The 27,868-nt window shown below is 50.4% G+C and overlaps 1 protein-coding gene and 1 non-coding gene across 16 annotated transcripts in view; one reads left to right on the plus strand and one right to left on the minus strand.

Moving 5' to 3' along the window:
- Positions 1–27,868, minus strand: part of ATP2B2 (ATPase plasma membrane Ca2+ transporting 2) — a 388,293-nt gene that overhangs the window by 101,815 nt on the left and 258,610 nt on the right. For all 15 annotated transcript variants that reach the window (XM_043588121.1, XM_043588117.1, XM_043588115.1 and 12 more), the window contains one exon: positions 21,213–21,730. In XM_043588121.1, the coding sequence (XP_043444056.1) occupies positions 21,213–21,411 (199 nt within the window). In that variant the 5' untranslated portion in view covers positions 21,412–21,730. The remainder of the gene's footprint in view (positions 1–21,212; positions 21,731–27,868) is intronic.
- On the plus strand, positions 6,380–6,452 carry TRNAN-AUU. Its single transcript has one exon. It is a non-coding gene; the product is annotated as a tRNA-Asn (tRNA).

Raw genomic sequence — 27,868 nt, forward strand, 5'->3', positions numbered from 1 at the left:
CTTTGTTCATGTATTTGTTAAATAGACATTTTGTGATTACTGTCATGGAAAATGTCAGACATGTGTTGTCTCCTAAGGACACAAAGATAAACTACGCATGATCTCTGCTTTGAGGAGCTCACAGTCTGGGGTGGAAACAGACACCTAAAAAATTAACTCCAATCCAAGGTAATAAAATGACACTTGAAACGCCTCTCTTTCGACCTCTGGTTCCTTTTCCAGACCATTTCTTTCATCTCTCCTTTGGGATCTGACTCAAAGCCATTCTTCCTAGGGTTTGTCTTCTCTCTCAGCACCTGCCACACTCTGGGGCACAGAATGATGGCCTGTCTGGGTCTACCTGCTTCTACTCCCTTTCCACCAACTGATGCCTTTGCGTCATTTCTGTATAAGGCAAATTGTCCAGCACGCAGTAGGGCCCCACTAACAGTTGGAATTGAATCACTTCCAGTTTTTGACTAAATCTCTCATGTGTTCTATTTCTCCTCTTCAACCCCAATCTGACCTCTCAGATGGGCCATCTGTCCATTTGGTTTGATGCTGGGCTTGGGGCCAGATGGCATGGCCCTGCCACTTACAGGTTGGGTATGTTAACCCCTAGATGCCTCAGTTTTCCTATCTTTAAAATGGGGATTATGATAGAACTTTCCTCATATATGTTGATGGGTTTAGGACAGGATTTGGGACCTGGTAAAATTGCTGGCCACTACTATGGTCACAAAGGTCTTCCCCTACATTTTGGAAAAAGGCCCTTCTCTTTATTTATCCTTTTGGGCTGAACCCATTCAGTGTTTGGAATTGTCACCCTCTCCTGCTTGTGTCTACCTTGTATTTTGCCCACTGATTGTGAGTCCCTGGGGTCCTGCCCAGGGGGGTTGAGCCTTGGAGGGCTGTGGAAAGGGGAGGGTGGGTGGCCCAGTCACTTCTGCCCAGGCAGAATCATGGCCCCCACTGCTCACAGGTCACGCCTGATTGCCTAGCAACAGGAACATACATCTTGGCAACAGCTTGCAATTTTATGGGGAAACAAAATGTTCCTGATTAACCCTCAAATCACATTCCAGTGAGTTCTGTTCAGCCTGAGGCTGAGCAACATAACCAAAATGAACAGAACAGAGCACCAAGGCATGTGGTGGGGAGGGCCCTGTGCCCTGGGGCTGGGGCTCCGGCCATGGGGCGGGTAGGACAACACAGAGGCCCTTACCTAGGTCTAGGTTCAAAACGTGGCCTTGTCACCTCCTCATCAGGTGAGCCTCTCCTCACCTGCCAGAGTGAGGATTTAGTCCCTGCCTTCAGGGCCCCAGTGAGAATAACAGGAGAGCCATGCCACTCCCTCTTCTCAGCCCTGGTGGCTGCCTCACTTGAGAAGAAATCTCACACACCTCCAACAGCTCACAGGCAACCTCTGCTCACTCCCCTGGCTTCATCTCTTGCCAAATGTCCCCTCAGGTCCCACCTCCAGGCTTTGCCCCCACCACTCCCCCCCAACCCCCTCCCCCCCCAACCCTTCTACATGCAGCCTCCCTTTCATTTTCCAAGTGTTCTCTGCCTCCTGCTCCCAGGATCAGAGGATCCATTGTTACTCCCAACTTCAGCCCCTTGCTTATTTCCTGCAGGGCATTTGTTACAAGGGACAATCTCAGGGATTTTGCTGTTTACTTGGCTTTCTGCTAGTCGCCCACACTGGAATGCGAGCCCCATAAAGGCAGGGACATTCATTATTTTGTCCACTGCTGTGTCTATCTCCAGGACCTAAAACGCCATCTAGCACATAGTAAGTGCTCAAGAAACATGTGTTGAACCAATGCATAACCAGATAGAGGGCTTTGCCAGTGCCTGGTGTTTAGCGGGTGTCCACGAGCCTTTGCGACCTTTACCTCACTTAGGCTTTTCTTCTCTGCAAAGGTGAGTGAGCTGACACCCTTAACCCCCTGCTGCTTGGCCCCACATCTATTGGAGGAAATTCCTTCCTAGGGATGTATAGCAAAAAATAAAAATACCTGTAAACCGAAAAGCATGCTAGCAGGAAATCATCATGCCTAGCACTTTTCAGGGATAAAACTTAGGACAGAAGTAGCACCAGGTATCCCAAGAGGCTCTGAAATTTTAATACACAAAATAAGGACAGGGGAAAAAATATCTACGATCTGAGGGCATATGAACACACTGAAAGGGCAGGGGTTAGGGCCACATAGGCCTGGGTTCAGATGTCATCCAGCAACTTGTTGCTGAGTAACCTTGAGCACACTGTGCCTCAGTTTCCTCATCTGTAAAATGGTGGTACTACGGAAATGAGATGTGGTATTTAAAGGGCAAGTCCCCCTGGCCACATCCCAGGCTCAGGATTAAACCCCAGGGATGAGACCCACCATGGTCTCCAGCAGGATCTCCCTCAGCCTCCCATGTTGCGGCTGTACTTTTTTTGTTACAGCACGGCTGACTCCCTGAGATGGTAATTGTTAGGACAATTTAGGTAAGCCTTTGGGGGTGACAAAAAAGCTGGCAGTTCCAGATCAAACAGTCAGCCGTCTCATGGGTCCGTCATCAGAACATCAGAGGGACAGTTTTGCAGCCTGGCCTCACATTAACTGCAGCAGCCAAAAAACTGATTATTCCAAACCCCGGTGCTCACTTGCTCAACACTGTCTGCTTGTCTGGGTAATTAGATCTCCCAGGACTTCAAGAGGATGCTGGCGGCTTCGTGTCAGCTCATGCGTCCTTGAGGCTGGCAAGGGGGCGGCAGGAACTGCTTATCTGCCAGTCAGATCCCAGCCCCTCCCTGGCTGGTACATTCCCCCTGACCCAACCTCTGGGTGGGGATGAAAGGCCCACACCTTTCCACATCAGAGACAGGGAATGCAGGGGAGTCGGGCCAGGGCTGGGACAGGGAGGTGGTGGATTGCTGGTGGCTTTGGCCAGGGTTAGTCTCTGATATTTCTGTGGTCTCCCTGCTGAGCTGGGCGATGGGTTCCGGTTGGGGGAAAGGTGAACTGAGGAGCCTTCAGCCCACACATAATATGCACACGCACATGTAATCACCATTCACGTTTTCATTTACTTAGAATCCCTGTTAGGTGCTTGGGGATTCAGAGGCAAATGAAACTGCCCTTGCCCTCAGGAAGCATAAAATCCAAACGTCTAGGAGGTTGCCTGCCTACCCACCACCTATGCTATGACTGCCTCTCTCAAGTGGAAGAAAAATGATTTCGCCCTTTAGGAGGTAAGCCAAACTGTGGTCATTTACAAAGCTACTGGCAGTGTTCTAGTTTCCCTCTGCAGGGATTTTTTTTTTTTCCCCTGCAGGGGGCGTGCCCAGGATTTTCTCTACATGCTTATTCCTTTGTGATTGGGGCAGTTTTGGAACCCCGTTTTCTCACTGAGCACTCAGTGACCTCTTGGAAGTTGGTTCTCTCCCAGCTGAGAGCCCCAGGTTTAACAGACTAGGGGGCCCTTTCTGACCCTGTGATTTCTCCAAATACATCCCAGCAAGGAAAGAGGTGGGGGAAAAGGAGGAGTGGGAAAGTTAGTGGATTCAAAGACAAATCCCAACTCTGTGACCCACCACTGTGTGATCCTGTGCCAGCCCTCTATGAGCCTCAGTTTCTTTAAAACGGGAGGCTGGGAATGCTTTTCTCCTATGGCATCTACGATATAGAAAGAGATCACAAAAGCTTGTCGTGCCTAGCAGAGTACCTGCCAGAGCCCAGGAAATGGACATAGGGGATCTGAAAACACTGTAAAAGCAGGAGCCCCACCAGAACTCACCCTCAGTCAACCAGGGAAAGCAATTCTTGGGGATCCAGCACGTCATTTGAGGCTCAGGTTAAATATCACTTCCATAGGGAAGCCCTCCCCCACTGCCTGTCTAAGCTGCCCCTTCCCATGGTTGCCCTCAAAGTCCTTATCCACCTGATATATTTTCTTGTTCATTTATTAGTTTCCTGTATTTTTTGCTGGACTCCTATAAGTTTTATGAGGGTAGGTATCTTTGTTCACTGCGGTATCCCCAGAACCTAGGACAGCACCTAGCAAACAAGCAGATGCTCAATAAAGGCTTCTTCAAAGGATAGATGAATTAAATGAATGCAGTGATTCTCGGCCAGAGGATGGTGCAGACCCCACCAGAGGATGTGTGAAATTTGGTGGGGAGTAGTAAGTGGTAGGGCATCTATAGTCTCAACATTATAATTATTATAATTTACTTTCAGTTATCTTTAATTTATTCTGGAATCCTAATATGGCACCAATGGAGGTGCAAGCTGTGTAGTTTTATAGGAAGCTCTAGGGACTCTGGTCTCCTGTAGGCCTGGAAGCCTGTGTTTGAGGACTCTGCAACAGGGTGGCAGCTGGGTCATGCCAGGCCTGAAGGCCACAGTGATTTTAAATTTTATTCTTTTTTTCTTTTTTAATTAAAAAAAATTTTTTTTAAACATTTATTTATTTTTGAGACAGAGAGAGAGCACGAACAGGGGAGGGTCAGAGAAAGAGGGAGACACAGAATCTGAAACAGGCTCCAGCCTCTGAGCTGTCAGCACAGAGCCCGACACGGGGCTCGAACCCATGGACCGTGAGATCATGACCTGAGCCGAAGTCGGATGCTTAACTGACTGAGCCACCCAGGCGCCCCTCTTTTTTAATTTTTTTAATGTTTATTTACTTTTGAGAGAGAGAGAGAGAAAGAGAGACAGAGAGACAGAGTGTGAGCAGGGGAGGGGCAGAGAGAGAGGGAGACAGAGAATCCAAAGCGGGCTCCAGGCTCCAAGCTGTCAGCACAGAGCCCGACGCGGGGCTCAAACTCAGACTGCGAGATCATGACCTGAGCTGAAGCCGGACGCTTAACCGACTGAGCCACCCAGGCGCCCCAAATTTATATTTTATTCTAAGAGCAGTGGGGATCATTGTGTTTTGAGTAAATGGTGGTATGAGTAGATTCATTTTTAAGTCTATTCTGGCCATGATAGGGAGAATAACTTGGAGGGGGAGAGGATAGAAAAGGGAGGGGCTTATACATACATTATTTTCATTTAACTTTTCTGGTAACCCTGTAGGTAGGCATATCTAAACTCACTCTTGAGATAAAGAAACTGAGGCTCAGAGAGGGACTATAATTCACCTGTGGTCACACAGGAGTGAGCGGAGTGGCTGACATTGGATCCTAAGTTGGTGTACCGTGTCCAGGACTTGCCAAACAGCCTCCAGCCCCTGGGCCTAGAATTTGGGCTCATCTTTTATAGTCCATTACTCCCAGACCTGGAGGCCCTTGAGAATGTTGCTGGCCAGAAGGAGGCAGGTGAGTGAGACCTGGAAACCATGATCAAGTTCATAGGCAGATCAGGCATCTGCCTGGCCCCCACCCTGGCCTCTCTCTCTCATATTTGGGCCTGAGTTCCACTGTGTTTGGGAGCAGCCGAAAACTCCCAGGCTTCTGGGCAAAGTCCCAGCACCACCCTGCAGGGAGCATGGAGCCCTGGGGATGCCCCCTCATCCCCTTTTAACAGCCCGTTAAGAGAATGAAGTGTGGCCTCATCCAGGCCCAGAGTTTTACTCCCACAGGGGTGTGTCTTGGGCAAGTGAGTCACCCCTTCTGCTCCTCAAATTTCCTCATCTGCAGAATGGGGAAAACAGTGGCATTTTGGGATAGTGGTTGGGACAAGATGATGGCTGACTTGGCTATCACCGGAGGACTGGGCAGTCTAAATCGACCTCCTGGTCTGCCCTAGGTTGAGCCTTCTGCTGGCCACCAGGTGGTCCCTAATAAGAGGGCAGCCCCAGAAGAGCTTCTGGTGTGGGGATCTGGTTCTTCACATTGGACATCTGTGGCCATGAGCCAGGCACATGTGGCCGCAAGAGAGAATTCCCATCTTCCTGGAGGGTCGGTGGGGCTCCCTGCTAAATCATGGATTCACTATGTTTAGGATGTCCACTCGGCCTGGTTTTGATATCAGGTCTAAGCCCTCAGAGGTACTTGTCTCTTATCTGGGCTACTCCAAACCCCTGAGGGTCTCTGTTCACTTTTCCCTACCCTTAGGAGTACTTGTCAAGACTCTGCCCTATGACACTCTTCCACTAGGGATGTCTGTGTCCTCTTGGGAGAATCTCTAAGGGTGGGCTCTCAGGCATGTGACAGGAGATTTAGTTCATGTACCTCCCTCCCAGGGGAAGGTGGGGAGGCTGGGCTGGGGTGGAGATGTGGCCTGGATGTGGCTGCTCTGAGCCCCTGTAACTGTCCCTCCTGGCTGGGTCCTTTGGTTTGCTAGTCTCAGGATTAAGCTTTGGATTATTTTTAGAGACTCTGAGACTTCAAGCAATGATGAATAAAAAAAAAAATTAAGAAGATATCATCAGAGAAAAAAATATAACTTAAAGAAATTACCGGGGTGCCTGGCTGGCTTAGTTGGTAGAGTATGTGACTATTGATCTCAGGGTTGTGAGTTCAAGTCCCATGTTGGGTGTTGAAATTACTTGAAAATAATTTTTTTTTTTAACATTTTAAATACAGAGAACAAACTGAGAGTTGATAGGGGGTGGGAGAGAGGGGAAAATGGGTGATGGGCATTGAGGAGGGCACCTGTTGGGATGAGCACTGGGTGTTGTAGGTAAGCGATGAATCACGGGAATCCACCCCCAAAACCAAGAGCACACTGTATACACTGTATGTTAGCCAACTTGACAACAAATTATATTAAAAAGAAAAGAAAAGAAAGAAAAAAGAAAAGAAAAGAAAAGAAAAGAAAAGAAATCATCAAAAGAGAAACAAAAGCAGGTGTTGGGTTTTGGCTGTCCAGTGGCTTCTTCCTTCCTTTGCGAAATTAGGTCCACTGGGAGGAGTCTTGGTGGCTGTCAATCAAAATGCTCCTCCTCCTTCCTGGCCTGGAGGTGGGCACGTGACCAAGCCAGGCCACTCACATGCTCTCTCCGTGGACTTGGAATCCGTGATGCAGCACAGCCAGCTCACTTCTGCTTGTAAGAGCCAATTGCTACGTTTTCAGATATTTTTGTGAACTGGTTAGTGCAGCCATCACTGGAATTAAATGATTATACTTAAAATTTATATAAACTATATTCAAAGGGTAACAATATCTCACACTCATCCCTTCCTGATTATTTTACCAAATGTCACTAGGATCTGTTGTCTTGCATAGAGAGCCCATTGCGCCCGCTGGTAGAAATAGCATATAACACTGCGCTGCGGCATATGTCTCTTCCCAACTCTGCATTCAATGCCATCGTGTTGGGGACGTGGTGGGACTATTTACACCACAGAAATCAGCACACACTACGAACAAGGACTCCTTCGCTACCCAGACAGCTGCGTGTTATACATTTTCCAACACAGCACTGCTTGGAATCCTGAGGATCGTGGGGACCCACACAGCTGGAGTGGACTTTTCCCTACCCCCCCCCCCATGACCCAAAGGGACATTGGTTCTGTCAGTCCTGCCACAGATCCAGACACATCCCAATTTCCCTCCAGAAAGCTGAGCTGGGGTTTTCAGACGTAGCTCCAACTTAGAGGATTATGATCAGGGATCTTCCTCATGTGCTCAGGCAGTTTCTGTTGCTTACACCCAGCATGCCTCGGCTGACCTGTCTTAGAACAACATCCTCACAAATGCAGAGTGACCCTGAGAGAAAAACCATCGCCCTTCATCTCACCCCTTAACCCCAGCACCGGGACCTTCGGGATACTTCCTTTATGCCTCTTTCCCCTTGCATCTGTTTTTGTGAAGCTGCTGCCATGGTCAGTGGTAAACCCCACCTTTTTCCTATCACCTATTTCAAGAGCCTCATTCATTCTGCGTTACGTTCTCCATTACTACCATTTTCCGTAGTGTTCCACGAGACACATGGAGAAGCTGATAATAGGCTTATGTGCTCTCCTAATACTGGGCATTTGTGAATTACGCCCCCTTTAAACAAATTTTTTTTAATGTTTATTTTTGAGAGAGAGAGTGAGAGAGAGAGAGAGAGTGAGCAGGGAAGGGGCAGAGAAAGAGAGGGAGACACAGAATCTGAAGCAGGCTCCAGGCTCTGAGCTGTCAGCACAGAACCTGATGCGGGGCTTGAACTTACGAACCGTGAGATCATGACCTGAGTCGAGGTTGGACGCTAAACCGACTGAGCCACCCGGGCACCACCCCCACCCCCCACCTTTAAAAAAAACATCCTACAGGGGCGCCTGGGTGGCTCAGTCGGTTAAGCGTCCGACTTCAGCTCAGGTCATGATCTCACGGTCCGTGAGTTCGAGCCCCGCGTCGGGCTCTGTGCTGACAGCTCAGAGCCTGGAGCCTGTTTCAGATTCTGTGTCTCCCTCTCTCTCTGACCCTCCCCCGTTCGTGCTCTGTCTCTCTCTGTCTCAAAAATAAATAAACGTTAAAAAAAATATCCTACAGCGATGTGGTTTAAAAAGCTGGGACTATGGGTCGGGAGACATGAGTTCTCATTTGGTTTTGTGCCAGATGGCTGTGTGATCTTGGGCAGGATTTTTCCCTTTCTGGGCCTCAGAAACCTATGTGAATGATGACATCGGTAATGACAAGAATAATAATGGTTTTCATCCCCTGCAGGCTTCCTGCTCTGTGATGTATGTTCTTACACGCACCTGAACATTTATTCCTCACAGGGGCCCAGGAATAAGTACTAATTCACAGATGAGTAAACAGGTTTTGAGAGGTGAAGTCATTTGCTTGGCACAACACAGCTAGTAAGTAAGTGTCACAGTGGGGAGTCAGATGTAGGGCGTCTGCTGTTTAATGCTTAGGCCGCATCACTATTTCCTAATGCCCAGCGTGTGACAGGCTCTTGGAGAACATAGGTGCCCACAGAGCAGTGAGCTTGTCTGCCCGCACCACAGTCCTTGTCTGTTCCCATTTATGTCCCCACTTTACAGGAGAGAAACTGTCTTTGAGCGCAGAATGTTCTGGGTTGAATTGTGTCCCTTCACAACCATAAGTTCCAGCACCTCAGAATGTGACCATGTTTGGAGACAGGGTCATTGCAGGGGTGACTAGTTACTAAGTTCATATGAGGTTGTTGGGGAGGGGGGGCTAATCATGTATGACTGGTGTCTTAAATACAGAGGAAAGCTGGACACAGAGACTCATGGGAAGCCAGTATTAAGACACAGGGAGGAGATGGCCATCCACAAGGCAAGGAGAGAGGCCCTGAACAGATCCTTCCCTCACACCCTTGGAAGGAAACAAGCCTGTTGACAGACACCTTGATCTTAGACCTCCAGCCTCCGGAACTGTGATACAACATATTTCTGTTGTTTAAGCTCCATCCTGATCTGTGGTCCTTTGTTATGTGGCCCCTGGGAACAAACACAGAAACTGCATGGATGGATGAGAGAGGCGGGGCCTGGGGGGAAGGGTGGATGCATTGGGGGCAGAGGGGAGGGACTCTGTCCCCTTCACCACATGTAGGGATGACTCAGGGCTCCCCAGTCCCTGGAGCTATGTGCTCGGACAGGTCCCTTCCTTCCTGGGCCTCAGTGTTCCCATGTGCACCCTGGGATTGCTGGCTGGTCCCCGAGAACTGTTCCAGACCTGTGGTTCTATGGGTGCCTGAGTCCCTCAGGCCCTTGTTCTTTCTGCTCTTACCCAATTGAGCTGGTATGGGCAATGGGGGACAGCCCCAGGGAATGCTCTATTTTGCTGTTCTGTCCAGCAGATGTTTCCCAAGACCTCATCCGGCAGCCTGCCCTCAAGGCTGTTGCTCTTTTATTGTCCTCCTTGAACCTCTCCTGGCAACCTCTATGTCTAACTGACTGCCTTTCCAGTGTCAGACACCCTGATCACACCCTACCTGCAGGTGACCCTCCTTATATCTCTCGGATATCTCCTGCTTTGCCCGCTCCCTTAGGTAGCTGGTGCTCCCTAAGGACCCATGCTTGGTGAGTGCTCCAGATGAACTCATTCCTGCATGCTTATTGAGTATACTCCATGCTAGGCACTGTTCTAGGTGCTAGGATAGAGCAGCGAACACCACAGGCCCACATCTCTGCCTTCCTGTGGCTGACTTCCCCCCTCGAGGAACTTGGGAGCAGAGACAGGACTTCTCTGTCATCTCCGGGCCTAGCCTCTCTTCAGGGTTCCATGCCTGCCGTTCTATCCCCCAGGCCCTGAGAGTGCATAATGCCCAACACAAACCTTTTGTCTCACCCTCAACCTTGCTCCTCTCCTGTTGGCTAGTCTCCTCCATGAGCAGCCAGTTGCTGTCCGGAAAGCTGAGTCTGCACTGACACCATTCTCTTCCTTGACCACCTACCACAGGCTGAGACCTTCTGCTTGGTGCTCCTTCCTCTCCATCACCACCACCCTGGCCAGGTCGAACTCTGTCACCTCTCTCTTGGATGCCTGTCCCTCACTCTGCTCTGGCTCTATCCCTTGGGGTATCTCCCCATTACAACCAAGATCAGGGCTGCCAGACCAACTGTCTTGACCACACTGCTCCTCTGCTCAAGAAACCTCAGGGGCTCCCTCCTATCTCTTCACTTAAGCCCAAACCTGTAGCTCAACATTCATATCCCTTCACAGAGGTTCCTAGCATGGGCTCTGGGGTTGCCTGCCGGCATCTGGATCCCAGTTCTTGTACCCATTAGCTGTGTGACCGTGGGCAAGTGATTTAACTTCTCTGTGTCTCCTTTTCCTCGTTCGTAAAAATGGGGATAATCCTAATGCCTACCTCATAGGGTTTGGGGAGGATTAAACGGGGGTAATAATGTATGTAAAGCTCTTGGAATAGTGTCTGGAAGATATAATGCTCAGTTACTCTCAGTTACCTTCCCCCAAGCTCCAGCCAAACAGAATGTATGGCTCTTCTTTTTACACACCCTTCTTTGCTTCCGTGCTTTTGACTGCACTGTTCCCTCTACCTGGAGTGCCCTTCCCCATCGCAAACCCTGCCTATCTCTCAACATCTTGTTCAAATACTGCTTCCTCTATAAAACCTTCCTAGATTCTTCAGCGAGAAGGGCTCACTTCTGCCTCTCACTTCCATGACTTCTTGTCCAAAGCTATCCCGCAGAAAAAGCAGTCTTTGCTGCTCAGAAATAGTCCCTGGGACCACGGAAATTTCCAGGGGGCCTCCCTTTGGGGTGGAGGCTGATGCTGGCAGGGGGGTACTAGGGAACCATCAGCCGAGGCACTAATTTCCACTGACTATAAATAACTCTGGGTCTGAAACCACAGCAGGGGCCTGGATTGCGCCAGGAGGAGTAAGATAATCATTGTGCAGGGAGGGGGGCCTGTATAGATAACTTACCTGCCCTGTTGGGGCCTCTCGTGTGACAGGCGGGTCTGCAGGGAGAGGCTGCTTCAGCTCTCTTAAGCTTTGTGGGACCCAGGCTGGGGGGAACACTGATGTTGCCCTAACACTAGAGATGGTCCAGCCTGGAGTTTCTGAACATCTCTCACCCCTCGGCCCATTTGGCAGATGAGATCACGATTCAGGGAGGCAAAGTCATTAGAAACAGAACATTTCTGGGGGCCAGAGAAATGCCCACGGGGCCTTTGGAAGTCAGTGTGTGTAGAAGCTGCCTTCTAGGGAAGGGCTGCTGGGCTGGGGCTAGGGTGAGGGGCCATGGGCACGGCTGTGGAAGGTTTGGGGTGGAGCCTCAGGCATGCCCCCAGGATTTGAGGCCACAGTCTCCCAGAGGGAAGAGGGAACTGGGTCTGGCTGTGAGTCAGCCACCCTCTGGCCAGTGTGATGTCTGTACTACTGGGGGTGCGAGGCAGCGTGTTTAGAATTCTAGAATGTCTGAGCCTGGAGGAGCCTCAGAGACAACCAGACCCACACTCTTTATTTTCCAGATGGGGAGAATGAGGCACAGAATTGCAGGGTGCGGGTGGGCGGGCTTGAGATGGTCCCAGTTAATAAGGGCCAAAGTCAGGATGGTCCCCCCTGCATCTTCCTGGCTCAGTGTCTCTTCTAATACAGGTTGGGGGGCTGAATGTCCTTTCCCTGCACCCCCTGGGGACCCATCACAAGAGGACGGACAAACCTTCCCTGAGGCCCCACTGTGGGCCAGGCACTCCCTGTGCGTTTTCTCGTTGAATTCACAGACCAGTATGGGCCCTGGAGCTGTTTACCACCTGCCAATTCTACAGATATAAAAACCAAGGCGTTGAGAACTTATATAACCTGGGCCCCAACTCAGGCTTTCAGATACTCTAGTTTACTGCCTTTTTCTAATTTCATCAAAAGTTTTCAAATTTTTTTCTTTTCTTTTTTTAAAACTCTTTGTTAAAAAAAAAAATCTTACCAGATGCTTCACCATGCAAAGCAGATAAAAAAGGAGCTGCTCTGGTACATGGTAGGGCAGGAAGCCCAGAGCTTCACCCACTTATCTCCTTGTACCCTGGGGTGCCTCTGTGGAACCCCAGAGAACCCGGTATGAGAAACACCTTTCCAAACTTCAGTGCTCCTGCATTCAGCAAGTTCTTTGGCTCTTCTGGCCCATGAAGATGAGCTGTACTCTGACCCTCTCCCAACCCCATCCCCATTTTTCACACTCTCACGGACAGCACAGACAAGTTAAATACCTATTACCCAAGCTGAGTCTGCACACATAGCATGAACCAACCAACTAAAAGTCACAGTCTACAAAAATCAATCCCCGGTCTGTGGGCCGGAGTTCTCTGCCCTTTGAGATGTCTCCTAGGCTCCAAGCACAATGCATTCCCCATTTCTTCCCGTGAACGTCCCAGGGCTCACCTCAGGGCCTTTGCTCATGCTGTTCCCTTTCACTAAGAGGGTGCTTTCCTTTCTACCTCTGCATATTCAGCTCATCCCCGTCCTTTCAGACCTAGCTCCCAAGAAAGCCTCTCCTGTATTTGTCCCCCATCAGGCATGGATCCGATCGCCTCCTCCTTTGACCTTCAGCACACTCCCTCTGGCTGCAGAGTTATTTTTGTCAGCAGAAGGCAATAGCTGAAGGATTATGTGTGCATGTTCAGGAGCCAGCCTGCCTGGGTACCAATCCTGGCTGGGCCCCTTTGACTAGTGTTGTTCTGAGCCTCAATTTCCTCATCTGTAAGCTGGGGATATGAACAATTCCTGTCTGAGAGGATGAAATGAGGTAGTGCCAGGGATCCTCCGCGGAGAGCCTGGTCTGAAAGCACTCAATATGTGTTAACGCATCCCTAGTGTCACAGCTGTCACTAGTATCATAGCTAACGGGGAGGGTCTTCAGGGCAGGGAAGTTTACAACCCAGCTCTGCATACCCCCTTTCCTGGAAGTCTTTAGGGAGCTCTGGAGGGAGAGGGGGTCAGGAGGGGCTCCTCCCTCCTTTCTTCCTCCTGGACTGAGGCCCGGGCCCCTGCCCCTGGCTGCCCTCTCCTACTGGTTCTTGCCTGCCTCTGTGACCTTGGAGTTGTCTCCTGTCTGACATCCTTCTCTCCTTGCCCTGGATGCTTGGATGGAGAGGGAATGTCTTGGAAGGCTGTACCTGTCTTGGCCGCCCCACCTGTCCTACGTACAGCCACATCACACAAACACTGCTCCTGAGGAGCCTGGAGAAGAGGAGTGTGGCTCAAGCCTGCACACAGTAAGTGCACAATACATACGTGGTCAGCAAGTGAATGTGTGTCAGCCTACATCTCTGCCTGGCGTGCCTGAAGCAGGAGAAGCAGTGGGACAGTCACTGAGCACCTGTATCCACCGGTTCTGGGAGGTGGGCACTATGATCATGCCCTTAACAAATGGGGATCTCGAGGCTCACAGGGATGGAACGACTCGCTCAAAGTCCTCCAGGGTGGTGGAGTCAGGCCTCAAAGCCCGTGCTCTTTGCATTCCTGAGTAGGCACTTAGTGTTTGGTGCATATTTATTCTGCAGAGCAAAGATCTCTTCAGAGAAAGAATCGGGGCCCCCTGTCTCTCCAAGTGCTTGTTTCCCACTCAAGGGGCTGCTGTGAGGACCACACGAGGCAACCCAGTGGAAGACCCTGGCCCTGAGGAGTTTGCACACAGCAAGTTACAGCCGCTGGGTAGTTCTGGGACTTGCGTTTTCCACAGTGGGTCTGCACAGCATGACGCGCACCCATAAACGCTCCGCACAACTGCTTAGAGCCTCCGCTCCCCTGTGGGTGCCTGACTGTGCAAAGCACCCACGAGGCCACTCAGCATTGTCCGTGGAAAATGAAGCTCATCCAGTCCTGCTGGAATCCACCCAGAAGCTCTTCAGTCAGTGGCAGGTCAGGGCTTTTGCGACCTGTCCTGTTCTCTTCCGGCCGCGCCCAGGCCTGCAGAACTGTCCGCCTAGCACACATTCCGCTGCCTCCGCCTGGGAGAATGGATAGTGTGTCTCAATCAACATGTGGGGTTATCTTATTGATGATTCAGAAAGATGTGAGGGTGGCATTCTGGAAAGCATCCACACGTGATTCATCAGACTTTCACAGAAAGCTAGTGCTTTTAAGGGATGTATTTTTCCTGGTGATGGTGGTGGGGGGGGGGGTGGTGTAAGCGTTGCCAATCAGATATGGGGCTTTTTTTTTTTTAAAACCCACAGATTCCCCTGGCGTTGCTTGGGCCCACTGATCTGCCCAGATAAGCTGCCTTTGTCTTCTCTGCTAACTTAAACCCAATCTGCCCCTACAGTCACACACAGAATCCTCAGCATAGAATAATAACAGCTGACCCCGACATAGCACCTGCCGCATGCCAGGCACCAAGCACTTTGTGCATATTACTTGGATCCTCACAGGAACCCTATGAAAGAGGCACTGTTATCGTCCCATGTTACAGATGTGGAAACTGAGGCACAGAGAGGTGGATAACTGGTCCAGTGCTCCACAGCTGGAGAAGGAGTGCAGCTGGGATTTGACCGTGACCCCTACTTGGCCACTTCACTGCTGGGACACGAGTCATCTACCTACTTCTTGTGGACGGTCCCAGCTTATGCCCGCTACACTGGTGTAAATGTTAACAGTGCTGTGGTTTGGCTGTGACCCAAACGCTCCTTTACTGCTCAGCTGCTTCCTCAATTCTACCCTTTCTCCTCATCCAGGCCAAGCTCTCCTCCAAGGCACAGAGCATGCCCACACCCTCCCCGCACACAGTGGGGCCTTCCATACAGTAGGCCCACAAGCGTGTGTGGCCTGTGCCTCTATCTCCCTCTCCCTCCCACAATCTCCATGCGGTCTGGATGGACTGACCTGCATCCCTCTGGGGTGAGCATGTGACCCGGATCTGACCTATCTGCCTCTTCCTTCCCCTGGCCGCAGGGATTGGGTCAAGAATGGCCATGTGACTCCAGGTGGCCAAATGAGAATCTGTTCTGGGACCCAGGGGAGGAGACCATGAGGAAAGAGGTGCCTCTGGCTGCTGGGGGGGCCAGGATGGAGGGGTGTTAGCCTGAAGCTAACAGTGTGAGGGCCTGCCCGAGAATGAAACCAACATGGAAGGCAATGGAGGTGAAGGAGAGCAGGAGAGGGACGGACAAAGCCCTCCTGCAGCACTGAGGGTCCTGGGTCCAGCCTTGCCTGATGCTAGATGGTCTCTGCACCTTTCATTTGGCACAGGCCAGAAAATCCCGTGTTTGCATAAGCCAGTTTAAGATGGGTTTCTATCAAATGTAATCCTAATGGGTAGAAATACTCAGGGAATATGGGAAGATGATTCTTTGGCAGAAAACTTTGAAAGTATTTTCAACTCACTGTCTCCAAACGTGGCACAATTCCCATTTCAGGTACAGAGAGTGTGGGCGTCTTGCCCCCGAGGTCAGGAGCCTGCTTGGTGACAGAGGGGAGGCCAGAGCACCCCCTACACAGCTTCCCCTCCTCCACCCATGCAAGGAAGGCAACTGCATTTCCTCAGCCTTTTTTTTTTCCATTTTAGAGAGAGACAGAGAGAGCATGTATGTGTCTGTGGGGGGGGAGGGGCAGAGGAAGAGAAAGAGAATCTTAAGTTCACTGCACAGCCCGATGCGGGGCTTGATCTCACGACCCTGCTGAAGTCAAGAGTCAGACTCAACCGACTGAGCCACACAGGTGCCCCACTTCCTCATCTTCTTATATACTTGGATGAGCTTTTCTCCTCCAGACCTCACCCCTGAGAGTCCTGGGTTCCACAACGGAACATGGGCCACTTCACCTGAAGACCCCAGTTGAGAGGCATTCTTGCACATCTCGGGCCAGGCAGTGAATTCCCCACATGGACCCCATGTCTGAGTGGTGCCCAGCTTCACCCTGCCTGGCACACTGCTGAATCTGTGGCTGCCTTGGTTTCCCTATCAACCTCTCCAGGCCCCTGTGATGCATGGGGAGATGGAGAACATGGAGAAATAGAGCGTCACAATGATAAACAGGTGATCCCCACTGCCTGGGACCCAGAGACATTTAAGACACACGTGGCCTTCACACCCTCCCCCGTGCCCAGCTGGTGGCAGCTCTGTGGATGATGACACGGGCCCTGCCGGGTCCGCGGATGTTCTGGTTTAACACTGTGTTTATGCAACATGAGGCACCATCCCCATGATCCGCTCTCCTCTCCTCCCTCAGCCCCACTCTCTCCTCCACTTGGGCAGGCCACAGGATTCATACAAAATTAACCGGAGGTTCTGTTTCACAACACTCCAGTATCCAGTTCCCACCCCACCCTGCTGCTGCCCCACCTTCTTTGTCCCCTTCTCTCCCCCACCAGGAAACACACAATGCAGGGGGCACCCAGAGGGACTTGTCTGAGCTGCCCCTTCTGACAGCACAAGGTGCAGGTGTTAGGAAGTGAAGGACAAGGGGTGTTCCTGCCCAGCAGCTCAGGGCAATGCCACTCTGAGCTTGGGGAACTGAAGCCAGTTCCATGGGTGACACAGTGTGTCGTGTGTCATGTGTCCTGTCCCCTGGCTACAGCCTTCCATTCCACCCCACACCAGGGGTATCCCCAACCTCTTCTGTCTCCCTCCCTTCTTCTTATTTTTTATTTTATTTTAAAGAGATAGAGGGAGAGACAGAGGGAGAGAGAGAAGGATGGAGAGAGAGAAGGATAGAGAGAGAGAGGGAGAGAGGAAGAGAAAGCATGCGAGCAGGGGAGGGGGGCAGAGGAAGAGAGAGAGAGAATCTTAAGCAGGCTCTGTGCTCAGTGTGGAGCCCACGTGGGGCTTGATCTCACGACTGTGAGATCATGATCTGAGCCAAAATCCAGTGTCAAGACACTCAACTGACCAAGCCACCTCGGTGCCCATCTCCTTCCCTTGTTTCGGTGAATCTGTGTTCAATCCCCCAGGTGTTGTACCAAGTGCTGGGGACACAGTGGAGAATGACAAACAGCTCCTGCCTCTGGGGGCTCACAGGCCACTCATCACCCATCTTTCCAGACTCATCACAAAGTAGCCTACTCTGGGAAGCCTTCTCTGGTAGCACTTTTACTCTTTGCTCAGTACTGTCTTATTTAATCGCCCCATTTCTTTCATGAGGATATGGCCCATGAATGTTGTTGTTGTAAGAAATATTTGGTTATAATAATAATGACAATGAACGTTATTTTGGAAGTGTCTAGGATATGCTATATGCCACACTAAGCCCTTCATGTGGATTATCTAATATTCACATCCTGTGAGGTAGGTAGTGTTATTATTCCCATTTCACAGATAAGGCAATGGAGGCTTGCTTGGGGAAGTTAACTGAATTCTTCCGGTATGTCTCTTGAAGATAAGTGTCCCTTGAAGAGTAAGCCTGTAAGAATTTAAAGCTGGGCCTTGGGCTCTATTGTCCTATGGTGGAAGGGTATGGAAGGAAAGGAAGCAGTGGAGGGTAAGGAGGGAAGGGCATCACCAGAGTGGAACAGAACCAACAGTGGAAGAGGAAAGAAAGAGAACTCATTTCAGGGAGAGAGGCCCTCATAGGGAGCCCGTTTACCCCAGAGATGTCACCAGAGTCAGGACTTCAGGGGGAAAGTCCAACACTGTCAGGTCATGGGAACTGAGTCCCTTGACTGTGCTGGCAGTAGGTGGTACCCCGGGTGGGAGTTGAATTCTCCTGGTATCAACCTCCCTCTATCACTTGCAGAGGTCTTTTTGCCTAAAATTAGCTGGATGTGAAGGGGAAGGCTAATTTATGCACGGCCTGGAGCAGTTTCCTGTAGAGTGACTCAGAGGCCGGCTCCTTGCTGACGTGAGCAGACCAGGGGCACAGGGGGTGTCGGGAATGGCCAACCTGAGTCCCCGTCCAGACCTGGCACAGCCGCAGACCACATGGCTTTTAAGCTGGGGGTTAGGGCTGGAGGCCAAGCAAGCATTTCTCGAAGTCAGAAGAGGGCTAAACAGGGCAGGACAAATGCTGAACATGAGAGAAAAGGTGGCCCCCAACTACTCAGGCCCTCATCGCACAGAAGGCGTCTTTAGAGGACTGTTCCCAGGTGCACATGCTTGGCTCAGGTGTGAAGGCACTCTGGGGTGCTGTGTTCAAGAGAGCTGTGTTCAAAGTCTGCTCTGATGGGAACTGTGGTGGTGACCTCGAGCCCTCAGGCTTCTCATCCACGAAATGGGATAGCCACGCATGCTTCTAGGAACACGTGCAATGAGAACACAGAAGGGCCTGGGAAAAAGTAGTCACACCGTTCACGGACATTGGCCAGCATTCCATGAGGGTCAGGTTCCACCTTTTCCAGAGGACATGCTTCTTCCAGAGTAATGATAACCATAATGAAAACAACAGCAACAGGAGCTGACACTTATAAAGCACTTAGAGACGGGGCACTCGGCCTAATCTCATTCAACGTTCACAACCCATTTTACCAATGCGGAAATGGAGGTGGTTAGTCTCTGGGGCTGAATCCTAACACGTAGCACTATCCATGCGCCAGGCATTGTTCTAAGCCACTGCACTCTGCCCTCACCACTCTACGAGACAGTCACTATTATGATCCCATTTTACAACCGAGGAAACCGAGGCACAGAGTGGTGGATACCTTGCCCAGAATCCCACATCTGGTAAATGGCAGGGCTGGGATTTGAACCCAGGTCACCCAAGTCTGAGGTCAATAGCATTCCGCTCTTTTGCCTCTCCCCAAACCTCTTCCAGCTCTACCTGCACCTGGGAGATCCTTCTAGGGACCAACACAGAAGAGGCTCTGGTTAGTCCTGCAGTGGGCTTTCCTCCTTCTCAGGGATCTTTCTCATCAGAGATCTCTTTGGGTCCTCATGAAAAATTCGGAAGCCAAGACCCAGCGAGGTCAGACAAAAGGCCCCAAACACACACAACTGACAGGCAGCAGAGCAATGTTCTGAGCTGTCATCATTCTCTCCACTGTAAAGATGAGAAAACCGGGTCTCCTTTATTCCCACATAACGCCTACCTTTTTGCAAGTACACTGGCATTCTGCGGGATTCCACCTAAGAAATGCTGTTTTATGCCATGCTACATGCTTTTCCTTCTCTTTTCTCCATAGCCAAGTTCCAATGCCTCCTCCTACAGGAAGCCTTCCTTGACCTTCACGGCCCACCCACCTCGCCTCTCCTCTGAGCTCTGGGGTCCACGCTACACTTGGGCTGAATTATGTGCTGTTTTGGCTGCTCAGCCATATGAGCTGCTCCCTGTGGGCTGGGGACTCAGTGGCCACATCTCAGGGTTTTACTGGGCAGTTATCCAACCTCGTCTGTGCCAGGAACCAGACTGGGAACTAGATGGGTGGAGAGGAGCAGGACAGGATCCCTGCCCTTTGGTGTGCTCCTGCTTTCCCAGCAGGATGCACTGGGGGACACAGTAAACCAAATGGTAATGGCCCTGGACGGTGCTGGAGCTTGGCCGCAGGCCGTTCAATTTCCCAGGGTCCAAGAGCCTGTCAGGGGGGAGGGGAGGGTGGGGTTCTTAACACCAAGGTTTGTCTCGTATGCCAAGGTCCATGGCTTTGCTTGGAGGGGCTCTGTGAATGTGCTGATAGCGTGAGCCATGTCTGTAGTATGTGGGTGTTTTTTGTTTTTTTGTTTTTTTCTGGGAAAAAGGATTACAGTTTCATTAGGTTCTCCACAAGGTCTGAGGCCCAGAGACACTTAAGATTTTCCAACTCAAGATAATCTCCTCGTCCCATAGAAAAGACAAAGATGACCAGGGCAACCCTGCCTCCCAGAAGGCTAGTGTGCCAACCTGATGGCGGAGATGAGCACGGACCATTCTGCCACAGACTAGGGTTCACATGAGGCCCAGGAGCCCCCAGGCAGGACTCCCTCCTGTCTTGGGGCACATATAGCCGTTCTCAAGCCCTGGGCTACTATTCTCCTCCCCACCCTCAAACAAAACCAAACAACACCAAGAGAGCAAGGTGTTTCTAAACTTCTGCTTAGGTGAGCAGCTGGGTCCCTAAGCAGCCTCTATAGGAAATGCGTTGAGGGTTGGTACCCACCAGTGCCCAGGGCATGGGGACTGGAGTCAGGAGACAGGACAGGAGGGACCTTTTGGCCTTGGATTTCTCATCTCTCACATGGGGATAAGAATTCAAATGCTGTCTTCCAGCTTGTGATCTGTGCTTGGGGGAGAGATTATCATCCACTTTTTAGAATAATAATGGCTGCCACTTATTGAGCACCTACTGTATGCTCAGGCTTCTAGTAGGCACTGTGAGGTAGCCATCGGTTCCATTTTCCACAGGAAGAAACTGAGGCTCATTGCAGCCTCTTTGCACGGGGAGTGCTGTGGAGGTGCCTCACACCCATATCTTTGGGGTTTATGCAGGGAATTCTTCTCCCTCATGGCAAGGGGAAAGTGATAGTGGGAATGGTGACACACACTCTATGCTCTGGTGCTCAGGCTGGGCTGGTTTCTCTTCCTTCTGCCTCACAGCGGGTGACCTGGCTTTGGTCCCCTTCAGAGGAGCACCCAGAAGCTGAAACTTTCTCTCTCCCAAGATCCTAGGCCTGTTCATTTTCTCAGTTACACAAAAGCCCCACACCCATCTCCAGGGCAAGACACATATGGGTATCTGTCACCTTTCCCGTGACGGCCCATCTTCCTGCCTTCCCTGTCTTCCAGCAGTTCCATGGCCTATGGCTGCCCCAGACACCTAGGGAGCCACCATCAGAGTTTGGATTTGGGACAGCTGGGCACAACCCAGGCCAGTGACGTGGGTTATGGAGCTGGATTTGAATGCACAGTAGCAATGCTGTGGTCCCATGCTTAAACCCAGATGAGGGGGGTTCCTGGGGTCTGGGGAAGGGAGGCCAGGGATTGGGTGTCTAGATCCCAAATCCAAGCACTGTGTTCAAGTCTTCCACACCTACCTTCCACAGGTGAAGTCTTGAGGCGCCGGCAGATGGCTTCAGTGTCCCCATAAGTCTCCTTGATCTTGACCACAGCCTCGGTGCCCCGTAGCTCCATGAGGGAGCGGAGCTCCTCCATTGTGCACCCGAACTCGCCCCCATGGCTCGACTCATTTCTTTGGTTTTTGGAGTAAAAATCGCTGTTGGTCATGTCACCCATGTTTGCCCCAGTCCCTGCTCAGGGTGGGCCCGAGAGTCAGCGCTGGACAAGAGGCTGCTGGGCGATGGCTCCGTGTGCCTGTCCTTAGCACAACCTCACTGGATGACTGTGGCTCCCGGTGGCCGACTTTGGGTCCCAGGGGGAGGGGGCGGCCGAGGTGGGCTGGCGACAGCGGTGGTGAGCTCCAAGGGGTGTCCCTGGGCACGGGGCAACGTCCAGGGGCCGGAGGGGCTCAGGGCTGTAGACCCAGGAGTCTCCATTCAGTGGGGCCCATGCTGCTCCCTGGAGCTGGCATCTACATGGTCAGGGGTGGTGGCTCCTGTGGGGGCAAGCACAGAGTGGTGACAAGGGTCAGGCACTGAAGGCTTCATGGGACAGGTGCTTAGGAAGGCCCAGCCTGCACGTGCTTGTACACACACAAACCACCCCAAATAACAACCACTACATATACACATACCCTAACGTGGGTGTTTCATACCATACCCCATAGCACAGCAGCAAACACTGTAAACCCAAATATACTGTGCCCACTTGGGCACTCCACAATATACCACCCCCAAGCCACAGCCTGGTGCAACCTCGTAACATACCCTAACCCCCTAATCGTCCACTCTGCTATTTAACACATTGACTTCATGACATGCACCCTGGTGTATACACACCCTCTGACCTATACAGTTCAGGGTGCTCTGTACACCTAACCTGCCTACTTTTAGGTCCCACCCCCCTGCCATACACATACACCAACACACGAGTCCCACTTCACACATACCCTGGTGGACACCCCCCTTGGCACCATAAACACTGTCACATGCAGTCATGCTTCTAGAAATACATCTTAATATTCCCACTCCCTTCCTCAAAAATACCTGTGCTCACAGTCTTGTTTACGCACACACACCACGCTCTCACGATCCGGAGCATAACCCCATCCATCCCCCAAGTACAGAGCCCCCAGGTCCCCCAGCATATATGCTTCCTTCATCCATGCCACCTACATCTGCTGATACACTGTTATCCCCCCTTTGGTTTCCCAGGCATGGGAATGGGAGAAAGCCTCCCACTTTCACCTGTAGCCCCCAACCACATTCATCAAGGCCCTTGGTCTGGCCAGAGGAGTCAGCTCATGCATATTCACCAGGATGTCACTGAGGACCCCGCTTGGCCCCAAGCATGAGCTGGGGTGCATGGAGCCCTCACCTGGGGGGCGGGGGTGCACAGTTCAGCACCACGGACAGCAGCCACGACGTCCTTCGGGGAGCCCGGGAGAAGAGAGCACGGACTTCTCCCTGCTGGCCTGCCTGGCCACCCTTGCAGAAGTGCCGTATCTGCAGGGCTGCCAGGAGAGAATCCAATCCACCCCGACACCCAATACCGGTGTCCAAGGCCCCCGGCAAGCGTTGGGTGACAAAGGGCCTCTGCTGAGCTTGGCTGGGCCTGGCATGGGGACTGGCCCCACCCAGTAGGCATAGACACCTGGCCATCCGAGGTCCAGGACGGTAAGGGGGAGGGGTGGGGAGAGGAAGATGGGATTGAGCCCCTGACCTAGCCCCAATTCTTTCCCCTTGTCCCCTGTCCCATCTCTTTGCTTCACCATCCTTTCCTCTTGCACAAAATTTTAGTGTTGGAGGCATTTTAGACTCAATTTCATTTTCTCAGTAAGGAACTGGAAGCTCAGAGATGGAAAGGAACTTGTCCAGAGTCACACAGAGGGAGGCAGTCCAGAGGTGGGATGGTCTCTGGACTCCCAGCCTGGTGCTTCTTCCCCTTCCCCTAGGGGGCGCTCCCTCCTTATTCTGAAGAGCAGAGGCTGATGGGTGAACAGTGCCTGATGGCAGTGAACAAGACAGGTTCTACAGTCAGAGCAAGACGGGTTCAAATCCAAGTCCTCTCAAATCCTGGCTATGGGACCCTGGGCGAGTCCTTTCATTTTCCCAAGATTCTGTTTCCTCATTTGCAAAATAATAATTATTGACCCCTCTACCTCCCAATTTATTGGGAACTAATTATAAACCACATTCAAATTTGTCGTATTTCCATCTGGGTTGTGGGGCTTCCCAGCTATGGGTCATAGGGTGCTGGAGCCACTGGAGAAACTTTCCATGCCTTACAGGAGGGCAGCTGTATTCAAGGGTGCAGTAGGAAGCCTTATTTTTATCCTGGGAGCAGCAAGTATCTTATAGAATGGAATATAAAATGGTCCTGATGTCTTTAGCAGAGACACAAGACACCAAAGAAAGAGTGTGCTTGGGGCTCCCACCCCCAGTCCTGTAGGAGCACTTATGGTCCTTGGCCATCTGAGCATGCACCACTCCCAGAAACCATGAGTTGGGTTTGACCCCAAAGGTGTATCCTTATGAAGAGCGGCTAAGGAAGGGCCCAAGGATGCGTGTGTGTGGACATGCCATAGAGGTTAGCTGCAGGAGAACTAAGAACTACAGTCTCTGGGTTCAAATTCTAGCTCCTCCACCTCCTAGTAGAATGAGAATCAAATGAATTTAATATCATCTAAAAAAAAAGGAAAGGGGAATAATAATATCTACCTTATAGGTACTATGAGGCTTAAATGAGTTATTTCCTGAAAAATAAAATATTACAACCAAACCAATAAGACTATTCCCATACAACACACGAAGGAACTGAGGCCAAGAGAGGTGAAGCAACTTGCCCAAGGTCACAGAGCTGGTAAGTGCCAGAGTTGGAATTTGAACTCAGGCAGCCTGGATCCAGAGGCACACCCTTAATCAGGACACTATGCTGCCTCCTCTTGTGAATCTCTCTCATGGGGTTCTCATGGGGTTCTTACGATGCATAAATAAAGTGCCGTATGTGAACAAGAAAGTGCTTTGCAAGCCACAAGGGATTTTCTAAACCCGACGTGCTGTTTTCTATCTATCCCCCTGCTACCTGCAGGGTGCCTTACAGGCGCTGATAATTACATCCCTGGCAGCACGAACTACGAGAATCGTTAGGAGTAATTATATTTACAATGACAATAGTAGGCACGAGTTAATGGGCTACTGGTGATTTTAACTATTGTGTTAAGATGAACAATGATCTTCAACCATGTATTTACCCATCTACCCATCCATCCATCCATCCATCCATCCATCCATTCAATAATTGTATTTCAGGCATCTACTCTGTGCCAGGCACTGGACAATCCAGACAGAGTTCCCACCCTCCAGAAACTGACATTGGGGATGAGAGACAATTAAATGAGTGACTTCTATAACATGATTGGTTTCCCATGATGGGGAGTGATAGTTGCTGTAGATATCTAGAGCAGGAAGATCTGATCTGGCCCAGGGTATCAGGAAAGATTTTTCCTCTCAGTATGAGTAAGGAATATTTTTTTTCCCCATGCAGGTAAAGCAGGACTTAAGCCAAAAGATGAACAGAGAAGAAACTCAAATATACAGCTGTCTATTACTAACGGGTTGGGAGAGACATAGTAAAAGGTGCAGGAAGGGACCTGTACATATGGAGGGAGGCAATTCTGGGATAACAAAATTAGTTAAAAATCAGAAATCTGCCTCTGTAGATAAATGATCTTAAACTTCCTTCTTTGAATAAAAACAGAACAAAACAAAACGAACTTCCTTCTTTGAGATTTCCCATTGCAGCTACCTCTTCTGATATGGCTTTTCCCCCACCACTTGTCCCTTACTCCTGCATCTCATGGGTGCATGTATGAGACAACCCTTGCTCTGGGCATCTTGGTTTGTCCTAACTTGTAGAGCTCACCTCGGTACTGGATCTGACTGTGGGATTTGCTTGATTTGAGAATGTGAAGTCCACGGGCACAGAAGCATCTATATGATGCCGCACAAATGATCTTCTGGCAACTGAAGACCTGCTAGCTTGTATAGAATTCTATAGAATTGTATAGAATATAGTTCCAACGGAACTGAAGACCTGCTAGCTTGTATAGAATTCACTGAAAACTCCATATTTGCCCATATCTGTCATAGAGCACTCTCCACTATCTGCGCCTTTCCCACCCAGAGCTTGTTCTGCTCAGCACAGTGCGCTTTCCTTGGAAGCCTTCCCTGACCACCCAGGAGTGTGTAAATGCTCCCAACTCCGGACACCTCTCGTATCATACTGCACTTCACACTTTATTGTTCAGGCCTACTTAGCTGTGTCCCTTTCTTGGGAGCCTGAGAGCTCTGTGTGAACAGTAGCCATGTCTGTTTTGTACCTAGCATGGTGCCTGGCATTCAGAAGGCACTCTATAAATGCTTGGTGAATGAATGGATCAGCCCTTGGGTCATCTGTCTTTGGGAGGTATGACTTTAGATAGGTCCTCATACCTTAGTTTCCTCATCTATAAAATGGAGTTGGTATTCCTCTCCATATATGTTGCAGGTTTGCTGGAGGTCTGAAAAGATGTCAGAATCAGTAGTTGCATTTTTTTCTTTGAGATACATCCTCTATCCTTCACTCCCCAGTGTCTCTTTGTTATAATAAGGCACGGGTGTGAGGCTAAAACTAGAGCAGGCAGCTGTCTCCTTAGCCAAAGCCCACCAGACTCTGATTTTCTTACTGCCTCACTCAAATACCACATGAGCTACCACTCTATGGCTGAGGGATTAAATGAGCTGTGTGACTTTGGAGAAGTCACCTAGCCTCCCTTGGCCCCATCTACCAAGTGAAGTTGACCTACCTGTCTTGCAGGTTGCTGTGGGAATGACTGATACACCTGTGTGTGGGCTCTTGGTGTGGCTCCTGGCCTGGAACAGACACTCTACAACACTGGCTTCTGTGCCTCTGCCTGACCCCTCTGCACCCCCTTCTTGGCAAGTGCAGCTTTATCATTGTTGTGATGAGATTCATTTGCAGCCAGCACTTAACATGGTGCAGTCACCTCTGCCCTAAGCAATGGGCACACAGGCTGCTATGGACTCAATGTGCCCCTCAAGTTCATGTGTTGAAATCCGAATCCCCGATGTGACGGTATTAGGAGGTGGGGCCTTTGGGAAGTGCTTAGGTCATGAGGGTGGAGCCCTCATGAATGGAATTAGTGCTCTTATGAAGAGACATGAGAGAAATAATCTTTTTTGGCCATGTGAGCACACAGTGTGAAGACGGCCATCTGTAAGCCAGGAAGAGGGCTCTCATTAGGAACTGAATCTGCCAGCACCTTAATCTTGGACTTCCCCACCTCCAAACATGTGAGAAACATATTTATGTTGTTTAAGCTACTCAGTCTATGGTATTTTGTTATAGCAGTCTGAGCTGACTGAGACATTGGCCTGAGCAAGCCATATAGCCAGGGTCCAGAGAGCTTGAGCAACCCATCAGGGGTCACAGAGCCAACTGGGGTCAGAGGCCCATTGAAAAGTCCCTCTCGGTTTTCTAAGCTCTAGCTGTGTGTCCTTGACCAAGCCCCTTTTCTTCCTGGGCTCAGTTTCCCCAAGTGGACAGTGAAGGAATTGGACATGTTCTCTGGGGTTCCTTCAGGCTCTGATGCAGCAGGCCCTTCAGAATCCAGGGGAATGTTCCGATAATATTAGATTTATGCATTTCAGTTTCATCTTATTAGCATTTAAATGACTGTATTGTTACATTTCAATGACTCAAGAATAGGTTAGGGGCTCCTTAATAAAAGTCTCTGCCAGGAGGGATGCTGGCAGAGGAAGGAGCAATGTTTTTTTTTTTTTTTTTTTTTGGAGTTAATTTAACAAAGAAGTAATCTATCTTTTGAAGGAAGGATTAAAAAAAAACCCACCAAAACCCCAAACCAACAGCTTTTTAAATCCTAACTGAAGGATGATAGCTGGGACAATTACAAATGAAATATGTACTAAAAATAACTTTCAGATGCAGAACCCTTCTGTTTTAAGACATGCTGAATTTAAATGCCACCTTAATAAGTATTTTTAAAGTTCCTTTTTCCTTTGAGTTGTCAGTAGTTCCAATGGCAGATGTGGGGAACCCAGGTCCCATTTGGAGATCTTGGGCAATGAGGCCTGGTGCTGCCCATTTGACAGCTTTGTGGCTTGGGCAAGGCTCTTAACTCCTCCCTGTGCCTCAGTTTCCTCCTCCTTACACAGAGCCAACTGGACAGCCTACTTCATAGGGTTGTGTGAGGACTTATCAAGATAGAGCTTGGCCCAATTCCAGGCACAGAGGAAGAACTTGGTAAATGGTGACTGTTCTTACAATATCAGTTGAACTTACTTCCTGCCTTGTCCTCTGCTCACCCACGTTGTCCCCCATGCTACTGTCCTTAGCTCAGAACTCAGACCAACTGTACCACAATACCACTGGCACTGCTCTGAAGGATGGGGAGGGTCCTAGTTTGTATAGCACAACATGCAAGCTTTGCCTCCCCTCTGCTCTGGTCCCAACTAACTAGTTCCTTTGGGGCACGACATTTTCTTTCCTCTCCTGGATGCAAATTCTGGCCTTTCAGGAGTGCCTCCCATGCCCTGGTGATGGGAACCCTCCT

This window comes from Prionailurus bengalensis, chromosome A2 (assembly GCF_016509475.1).
Source record: "Prionailurus bengalensis isolate Pbe53 chromosome A2, Fcat_Pben_1.1_paternal_pri, whole genome shotgun sequence".
Lineage (NCBI taxonomy): Eukaryota > Metazoa > Chordata > Mammalia > Carnivora > Felidae > Prionailurus > Prionailurus bengalensis.